This window comes from Coptis chinensis, chromosome 3 (assembly GCF_015680905.1).
Source record: "Coptis chinensis isolate HL-2020 chromosome 3, ASM1568090v1, whole genome shotgun sequence".
Lineage (NCBI taxonomy): Eukaryota > Viridiplantae > Streptophyta > Magnoliopsida > Ranunculales > Ranunculaceae > Coptis > Coptis chinensis.
In genome coordinates this window covers 19,174,935-19,185,782 of record NC_141458.1, presented here as the reverse complement: position 1 = coordinate 19,185,782, position 10,848 = coordinate 19,174,935, and the positions used below count along the sequence as shown (strand labels likewise).

General features: G+C 34.9%; 1 protein-coding gene across 1 annotated transcript; it reads left to right on the top strand.

Moving 5' to 3' along the window:
- The first annotated feature begins 3,394 nt into the window (after nucleotides 1-3,394).
- Nucleotides 3,395-5,576, top strand: LOC147508474 (uncharacterized). The gene is given in 2 exon segments (XM_086597122.1): nucleotides 3,395-4,591; nucleotides 4,593-5,576. Coding segments are annotated over 2 exon segments (2,031 nt in total). The 3' UTR covers nucleotides 5,427-5,576.
- The last annotated feature ends 5,272 nt before the right edge of the window (nucleotides 5,577-10,848 follow it).

Here is a 10,848-nt window from a genome sequence, read left to right as displayed (position 1 = left end):
GCAACGCCTACTTTTCGTTGGTAAAGCATAACATTTACAACGCCTAATGGCGCTGCTCAAACATTTCCATCTTATTAGTACCACCTGATTGGGATATAACTGGTGTGACGCTAGCTGGTGTTGCAAAAGCATTTGTTTATATTTTTTGTTTAAGTGAAATTTCATTTTTAATGAAAAAATTGAACACCAGCTACAGCGTAGTGGCCGCAAAAAAATATTTTACCTTTGGCAACGCCCCTTAGCGTCTTTAATAAATTTAATATTACAATTTCTTTTTTTCACCGAATTTCTATTTTTCTATGCGATTGTAATTGGCAGTGCCATTAGTGTCACGTAACATTATTGGGCGGGATGATTTTAGGTGGGAATTGTTTTGGCGGTCACCTTGCGCTAACAATTTGGGAAACCAAATTTCCAAAAAGAAACCCTACCCGAGAAAAGAAACTACCGCTACTCATAAAAAAAAAGATAAAAGCAAGAAAAAAAAAACCCCATTCTTCATCGACTGAGGAGGCCGAGTGTACCACAAAAGTTGTTTCTTCAAATTGCTAAAAGCGATTTCTTTGGTTACTGCGACTGGTACGTCCTTTAAATTTAGAAAATATATACTTCAAGTTCTTATTTTTGGTTTTGTATTTTTTGGAATTAAAGTTTGAAGCTTTGGTTATTACTTCAAACTCGAATCTTTGGTAATGTAGTATACTAGAATACACTACTTCTAAAGAACTAGAAATTCATAAAACAGATTTTTAGGATGCAGAAATAAAACCAAGGTAACCTACTTCCCATGAGTTGTTTCTCCAGAGAGCATAATAACATCAACACCTTCTCTCACTGCTATTGCAATGTCAGAAACTTCTGCCCTTGTAGAAGTTGGACAGCTTATCATGCTTTCCAACATGTTTGTTGTCACTATCACTGGTTTCTGCATGCTATGACACCTTCTAATGATTTCCTCCTATTTAGAAGATAAAATGATGATTAGTGGTGTTGTGACACAGATAATTTCTTGTTTCACCTTAACATATTCAAATCACAATCAGGTATTACCCACTCTCAATCTTGCAGCCAACCTTAAGGTCCTTTTAGACCCTTTAAGTAAAACTAATAGTAACGAAATTAGGCCACTCGGATAGAGATAACCCAGGAAGAATCCTTTTGTGTTTCAGAACATTGACATATGCTCTAAAACAAGACCAACCAGGAAACCAAACAAGACTTATAGAACAGGATATCAAATTATCGTACTAAGCTACTGAAGTAGTAGAATTCATCTTATGGAAATAGATTTGACCAAACAAACTAGAACCGTGGGAATTCCAATTTTCTAAGTCAATTCATCAATTGAATTGGACTATTTGATTGGGAGTTCTTTAACATATACTAGCATACATTCTTCCATGATCAGCAAGATCCTTGACTTTTGGTATTTGCAAAAATTATGATTTCATTTTTGGGACGATCACCGCAGGAAAAGCTATCTCTGAATAAGGAAGACGTCTTCAGATTAACCAAAAATCAGTACTAAATAAGATCATTTTCAAACAATATGCTCCATTCTCTGAGAAAATACTACTAGGTGATGTAGTATTTTCAAACAATATACTTCAAATAGAAAATATACAGGAATATACTGCGGGAATTTCAGATATACTCCATTCTCTCTTATCCCCTAGTTGTAATTTATTTACCTTTTTTTAGTGTTTATCTACAGGAATTGAGGTTCTCACCACTGTTTCTATACACAATTCCCGCAGTGTTTTAGGTTCTAATAAATTTCTTTGTAATATTTTCGTTAATTTATGAGTATGATTGATTTTTTGTCATTGTTTTGTTGTATAATTATTTCGTTGGGTGTTTGGTTTTTCATTATTGAATTCTTTGTTTGATTCTCCTTACTTTATATTCGTTAAATTTATTTTACTTCAAGTATGCCAAGTTATTGGTGTAGAAAATTATTCGTTGGTTTTCACTCATCCACATACCATGTAACCTAATCATCTTGCTAGCATTTTTTAGTATTTGTAATTCTGTTATTCTCATCATATTAACTTGAGGATTTTTTTTTTTTTTTGAGCTGATGGGATCATCAGCTACAAGCATTTGCTGCTTGTAGGATCATCTGTCCTCTCAGTTTTGTTCTTATAAGAACATAAGGAGTGAAATTTGAACATGACGTCACTAAATCCCCTTTTGCACTTGCACTTGCATCTCCACCATAACAGACTCTTATTAGGCACTTGGTTTAGTTATATACAATGAGATTTCCTCTACTGTAGTGTATTTAATTTCACTATTTCTATTTTGATTGAAAAAGTTGTAAATCTAATAAACTGCCATAACTATTGGAAAAAAACTGGTTTCCGTAAATTGCCATAGTTATATACAATGAGCTTATGGGTGAATTATGTGCTTGTTGGTTTTCGTAATGTGTGTGCATGCTTGCTAAGATGACTTATGTATTAGAACCGAGTTACAGTGATGATTGCTGGCCCTTTTTCTCTGATTTTGGTTGCTTTTCAATCTTTCTATCATGTGTATCCATTTTAAGGACAGTAGAAGTCTGGTTGAATGCAATCTTGAATACAAGACCACTTTGTGAAGTTAAATTACACACTGTTTCTGGTAATTGTTTGTATATTCTTATATGCATGCCTAAATTAATTTCTATCAATAGTGGTGTAGGAAGTTGGATTGTTAATGGACTGTCCTTGGTTAGTTTAAATGTTTGGGTTTTCTTACTTTATGATGTACAATTATTATCTCGTAGTAGGGAACACGGAAATGGATAAGAGTCGGATGCAATTGCCAAATAGGTTTTGGCCAGCGTATCAAAAAGGAATTAGGGATTAGCTTGAGAAGTAGTCATGAAGAGCTACTATATAAATAAGATATATACATTTCTTACCTTTTATGATTAAATTTGGATGCAGCAAGTCAAATATAAGTTATATTGTGGATGCAGCAAGTTAAATTGTCCTTATACAGTAGTTTCAATTATTCATACCAAATTTTAGTATGATAATAGATTGAGTGACTCGCGATATTTTTTTTCCTCATTTTAATCTAGTAGTGTTATTTTGTTCTACCATGTGACGCGTGTACAAGTATTTTTTTTTTTTTCTTTGGTGAGATATGTTTCCTTTGCCATATTTATTAAAGGTGCAACATACTTGATTCATGTTTTTTCTTTGATTACTAGAAATGGATAAGAGTTGGATGCAATCAATAATATATTTAGGCCCCACTATAAAAAGGAATTATAGATTTTGTTGAGATTGCTCGTGGGTCATCATGAGACATTTAATGCGGGACTAGATGTCCATGCAAACAATACAAAAATAGGAATTACAAGCACATCGACGAGGTAAAAGACGATCTAAACCTTTACGGCATGGACAAGAATTACACCCGTTGGGTTTTTCATGGAGAAGACTATGAGGAACAAAGTGACGATGATGTTGGTGAAGGGGTACAGTTTGATGGACTAGATGACATGTTTGAAAATTTGCAGGCTCCAATACACATTGATAATCTGGTGCCTAATATGGAACATAGGGAATCAGGAGGTAATATAGATCCATTTGATGAACTTTTAAGTGAAGCACGTCAACCTTTGTATCCAGGCTGTAAATCTTCAAAGTTAGATTGTGTCGTGAAGTTGCTTCATTTGAAAATAATCAATCGTTGGAGTAACAAATCATTCACTATGATTCTCCAGTTGATTAAAGCAATATTGCCTGAATGTGAGGCACTCCCAAAGTCCCATTACAAGGCGAAGGCATTAATGCGTAACTTGGGACTTGGTTATATCTCAATCCATGCATGCAAGTATGATTGTGTGTTGTTTTGGAAAGAAAATGAAAATCTTCAAAATTGTCCAGAATGTAGTGAGCCGAGGTATCAAGTCTTCGAAGGCAAGACTAAAAAAATACCACAGAAGGTGTTTCATTACTTTCCACTTAAACCAAGGCTCAAGAGGTTATTCATGTCGAGGGTTAATGCTGCATATATGAGATGGCATAAAGAAAAACTTGAGCATGAGAAGAACGTACTTAGACACCTAGCAGATTCTAAAGCTTGGGGTGATTTTGACAAGGAACATGAGTGGTTTGCCAATGATCCTCGCAATGTTCGCCTTGGTCTCGCAAGCGATGGATTTAACCCATTTGTCAATATGAGCAGCCAATATAGTATGTGGCCGGTACTGGTTATGCCGTATAATTTACCACCGTGGAAGTGTATGAAAGAACCATTCACCTTCATGTGCCTACTGATCCCAGGGCCTACATCGCCTGGGAATGATATCGATGTCTATTTACGACCTTTGATTGATGAACTAAAAGAGTTATGGAATGATGGGGTGGAGACGTATGATGTAGTAGCAAAGGAAACATTTCGGTTGCATGCTATAGTGTTATGGACTATAAATGATTTTCCAGCACTAGGTAATTTATCTGGTTGGAGCACGAAAGGGAAACTAGCTTGCCCTAATTGTAACAAGGATACAGTTTCCATGCATTTAAAGAATGGCCGAAAGTTGTATTATATGGCCAATCGTCGTTTTCTGCAACCAAGGCATCATTGGAGGTGGCAAACACTTATTTGATGGAAATAGGGAGAGCAGGTTGCCACCTACAGAGTTGTCTAGGGATGAATTGTTATCACAGGTAAAATATGTAGAACGTCTTCAAAAATTCGGAAAGCCGCCGCCTAACAAGAAGAGAAAGCATACTAAGATGGAGTTGAATTGGACAAAGAAAAACATATTTTTTGAGTTACCGTATTGGGACACTCTTAAGCTACGACACAACTTGGATGTTATGCATGTTGAGAAGAACATCTGTGACAATGTAGTGGGGACATTGTTAGATATAGATAGCAAAACAAAAGATTCAGTAAAAGCTCGATTAGATTTGGCCGCATTGGGTATTAGAAAAGAGTTGCATCTAATCCCAAGAGGTGATAAGTTTGTAATGCCGCCAACATGCTACACATTGTCATCTTCAGAGAAAAAATCTTTTTGCGAGTGGTTGAAGTCGGTGAAGTTTCCCGATGGCTATGCATCTAACATTTCTAGATGTGCAAATGCTAAAGATGGTAAGATAACAGGAATGAAAAGTCATGACTGTCATGTACTCTTGCAACAACTTCTCCCAATTCCAATATGTGGTTTTGTGCCCAATGATGTAGCCATTGCATTGGTTGAGTTGGGAATGTTCTTTAAAGAGTTATGTTGCAAGACTTTAAAATTGGAAGTATTAGTGAAAATGGAAAAGGACATTACGGTGATACTTTGTAAGCTCGAACAAATATTTCCTCCTGCATTCTTTGATGTAATGGTCCATTTGGCTATCCACTTGCCACGTGAGGCGATACTTGGAGGACCAGTGCAGTATAGGTGGATGTATCCTATTAAAAGGTGAGGTTTACGGTTTGTAATTTATTTAATTTGAAATTAGCATGTTCAAGTTTTTATTTACTATATATATATTACATGTGTGTGTTATATGTAAACAGGTATCTACACACGCTAAAACAATATGTTCGAAATAAAGCTCGCCCCGAAGGTTCAATTGCTGAAGCATATGTAGACACCGAATGTCTCACGTTTTGCTCCATGTATCTTCAAGGAGTTGAAACTTGGTTTAATCGTGAAGAACGAAACTATGATGGTGGTAATGAGAATCAACAGGTTGGATTTCGTGTTTTCACATAGAATGTTCAGCCTTTGGGAGCCTATACAAGTTCCATTCTTGATCCAAAAGACTATGCCAAGGCTCATTACTATGTGTTGAATAATTATGAAGAAATTTCAACATATTTAGAGTAAGTTTTATTGCATTTAGCTTACCAAGTCTTTTTTTTTTATCATCAACAACTACTCTGAGTTATTAAGTTTATATATATTTGATATGCATGCAGTCAACACATGACAGAGCTTGAAATGCAAAGCTCACACAATTTACATGAGAGACAAGAAATGGTGTTTCCTAGTTGGTTTCAAAAACGTGTAAGAGCTCGTATCACTACTTTTTTATACAATGATTATGAACTTGGATAATATGCTAATTATGTTTTCCTAATTTGGTGTACTAATTTTATGAATAGATGCAAGTATTGCATAGTGAGAACTCCTCTGAAGCGACAAATGAATTATATTCATTGGCATGTGGGCCTGATAAACATGTGAAATGGTATAGTGGTTGCATTGTTAATGGGATAAGGTTTCACACCAAGGATCGAGAAAAAAATCTCCGAACCCAAAATAGTGGTGTTGAAGTAAAAGGGGAACACTAAGGAGAAGAGATTGACTTTTAAGGTGTGTTAACTAATGTTTTTGAGGTTAGTTATCTATTTGGGAATCGAGTTTATCTTTTCAAATGTGATTTGTATGATGTTGGTAATAGAAGGACGGGGATTCAAACGGATGGTCACTTTACTAGTATTAATGGCTCCAAGACGTGGTATAAAGATGACCAGTTTGTCTTAGCCACGCAAGCATGTCAAGTCTTTTACGTCGATGATACCAAATTAGTTGTTGGTTGGAAAGTTGTGTAGAAGACAAAGCCTCGAAACGTGTTTGATGTTCCAGAGAAAGAAGAAGCGGGTAGTGATGTAGCATATCAACAGGAGGAGCAGGTTAGGGTGAATATCAACAATGTCCAACTTGATCAAACTCATGAAGCAAGCAGCAGCGGGGTTCAAAATGCACCATTCACACCCATACGTCTAGATAGGGAGATTTGGAGGGAGGATTTGGACCCAAAATTTCATTATTGACGAAAGTTGATGCTAATGTGGTCGTTGCGAGGAGCATGTTGTATGGAAAGTCATCAAACCATTATCCATTTTGATGACAATTTCATTATTATATATATATATATATATATATATATATATATATATATATACCCACATACAAAATGAGGAAGATGATGAAATAGATGACACATTAATGGAGATGATATTGTTAATGGAGAGGAGCATGTTGTATCCATTGATGATGATACGACATTGATGAATGTTAATGAAAAACTTCATTATCCATTTTGTATGTGGGTAATATATATATATATATATATATATATATATATATATATATATATATATATATATATATGTCATGCATTCACATTAAGCGTTAAAGCATATTCTAGCTAGGACAGGTTGTTTGGATTGCATTACATTAAGTGATAGTTTTGTTGTTGGATCTATTTCGTGCTAAGTCAGGTACATGCTTATATATTAAGAATTGAAACTCTCCATTTTAATGCTATATTAATCTTTTTATATATGACTTTTAATGTGCTTTATTATTGTATTTAGATTATGTGCCATTTGATCGATATCAATTGTTTTTTATCAAATTTAAGTTTTGCGTGTATAGTTATGACGCCAGGTGTGACTCAATGAGTGAGGGCACAACCAATTTCAGCGGTTAGCGAAGTGAACACATCAAGTATTGGTAATAAGATTATATTTTGATTTGTTTAATGCATTGGATAGTTCAATAATAAAATACTAGGATTCTTTTTTTCTTTTTTTTCTTCTTCTTTTTATGAATGTTTTTGTTAACAGCTCCAACTAAGAATAAAAGAGGCAAGGCTATGAATAAGAAACTCATTGATTACAAAGCTACTACTGGTCAAAAACCTAGGATAGAGATCCACAAAGATCATGCAAGACTTGTGGGAAGGTGGAGTACTCAATTCGTGAGGGAGATTGGAGTAGTAGCGCGACAACATGGACCTCTTATAGGCAGTGATTGGGATAAAGTGAAAGAGGACGTGAGAGGACCATTACGTGATCGCATTAAGGTAATAAAGTTTTTATTCTAGTTACATGGCATATCAGAATGATTCCTTGTAACTTTGTAATGCATTTCTTGTAGGACAAGTTTGATGTGGATATACAACTTCCACATGTGAAGTACATCGTGGACAAGATATTAGGGGAGCGCTTAAGAGGATATAGGTGTCTTCTTCACTTGCACTATAAACGTTTTGGAAATGATGCAGTGGCACAAAGAAATCCTTATAGTGGCGTGGCGTAAAATAAATGGGATGCTTGCTGTGATTGGTTTCGAAGGGAAGATTTCAAGGTATGATAGTTTACTTATTGGTCTCCTTTAAATGGTTATTGTTGGCTGGTTATTGTTGTTGTGATTGGTTTCATGTGTTTTGAGGAAATTAAGGAAATCTAGAAGAGGATATAATTATATTTTTGAGGTTGAAGTGGTAGTCTGGCTATGTTCCAATGAAAGGATTGTTCTAATTTTTTTTATTAAGGCTGAGACCTTTTGTTTTCCTCCTGACTTGAGATTAGGCAATAATGCATCTCTTTGCATCTATCCCATCTTAGTTTAAAGTTGAGTCCAATGAACCACTGATTATATTTATATGATTCAAATACAACTTGTAATATAATATTCATTTTACTTCAGAAAATTAGCGAGCAAAATTCAAGTAATCGGCAAAAGCTCTCAACAAACCATTGTGCTGGTTCAAAGTCATTTCTACATTTCTTTGAGGAATCGGTACTATTTTTTATTTACATGATTTATGTTGCTTTGGAGTTATGTACTATTATTTAAAATAAATTATGCGTTTTCAAATATTTTTCAGTGCGACTCTGAAACCCAATAAACTGTGGGAAAGATTAAATTCTACCGTTGAACCCACTTTAGTAGTAGTCCTGTAGCTTAAGAAAATTATGTAAGTTAAATGACTCTTACTTGCTTTTACCATTGCACTTTAATTTCATATATTTATCCCTAGTTTCAACTTACAGAACTGGATGCGACAACTTAAAGTTGAGTCTGAAGCAGAAGGTGGTGAGCCAAAGACTGAGGATGAAATTTTTAGTACAGTATTGGCTATAAGATCTGGATATTATAAAGGCCTTGGGCATGGTGTCATGCCACCATCAGCTAGAAGGATGAGATCCATTCACTTAGAGGAGGAAGTGCAAAGAAGCAGTGCTGAAGAGGAAGTACAAAGGACGAGGGCTGAGGAAGCTAAAAAATGTAATGATGAGCTCACTGCTGAAATGGTATCCCAAAGAACTAAATTGGAAGAGGTTTTGGTCGTTCAAGCTAGGATAGAGGCTTGGATACTATAGTTCAGTGGAGGTTCTCAATGGTACGTAGTTTGAGAACTTTAAGCAAGTAAGAAATATTGGTATCTTATCTTCTATTAATGATGTATTGGTTTTTTTCTTCTTTTTTCACACAACTAGGGATATATGATTGACAATTAGGTGTACACATCGAGGCATTAATAATTCCTTGAAAGCTTGGTGTGTCTGAACCTTTAAGACGTTAGATAACCAGTGCCATAGTTCCTTAGATATTGTATGACATTTTTTTATTTTTATTTTAATGAAATTGTGCTGCCCCCTATGCTTCCTTTGTAACCTCTATACAGGTAGTTAGCCCATTCTCGATTGGCATGTGAAAACGGCCAGATTCTCCCCAGAGCTGAATTACTTCGATCTGACGTAGGAGAAAGTAGACACGCCTTATCCAACACAGGAAAACCAGTCCCAAAGCGCTAGTTATAAAACCGAAAAGGAGAACAACCATATTCTGTTCTCCTTATAAAGGAAATAGGCTTCTGTATTGATTTTGATTATGTCCTTAGTGCTATATTCATAGTAGTAGAGATGCTATCAATACGTAAAGAACTAAATTTGACATTTTCATGCATATAATTGCAATATTTGGGTCTTATTTTACCTTTTGTGATCATTCTTTAACGGGGTACTAAATTGTCCAAAAAAAAAAAAAAAACAGGGTACTAAATTGTTATTTTGCGGCATTTGGATAATGCAATAAAACATTGCCCTCCCTCTCTGTATTGGCGTCAGTATAGGAGTAGCATATTTGAACATCTTTTGTAACTTTTAGAACCAATGCAAATCAAGAACATAGTGAGTTTGTATTCTGGTAGAATTTCAGTCAACCTATCCTACCTTGATTTCCATATCAAGTTTCTAATGCCTTCTTTCATCTTTTCGAGATACATCACAATATATTGATTCTACTTCAGTAGGCCCTTGTTCATTTTCATTCTACTTCAGTAACCTATCTTGCCCTTGTTATAAGCTGACCTTAAATTTTCGTATAATATGAATGCATTTCTGTCTATATATACTTGTAATATGCTTCTTGTAATTGGGGGTTTAGAGTGATGTTAGAGATGATACACTCTAACATCTCCAACAGTATCATGGGATCACTCACTTTTATAGTTTTATTTGCTATTTTTCTTTCCAAAATGTATCATGGGGATCACTCACTTGATTAATTGATGGAAGAAGATATGCTATGGGCATAAAACAAACCATACAAAGAAAATATCAGTAGATTGTATATCTGCAATAAAATTATTTTAAATATTTTAACCTACAAGGTTAATTACGTCGCATACTAGGAAACTCTGCATTGGCTTGGTAGTGGTCTTTTTGCCATTGCCATTGTTTGTATGATGCAGTATTGTTTATGTATTGTGTTTTGAAATTTGGGTTCCCCAAGCTCTTTGTCTGTTGCAAGTATCTATAGTTTAGGTTCTTTGGTGTATTTTTGTCGTTTGATTGTTTACTTAATTTAGAGTGTATCGAAATTTGAAATCACAACTTTAGGTAGTTGTTTTTTTATTTTCTGCCTAAAATCTGAAGAACCAGGAGTTGTATCAGACTGATTTTAGCAATTTCTAATTTTCTGGAGTCGGAACTTATCACTTATCACTATAAACCTGATAAGTTTCAACAGAATTGAGTATGACTCCAAGTTCCGGAAGTTGAAATACAGCGTTAGTTTGTTTATCTTGTGCCTAAAAGAAGTAT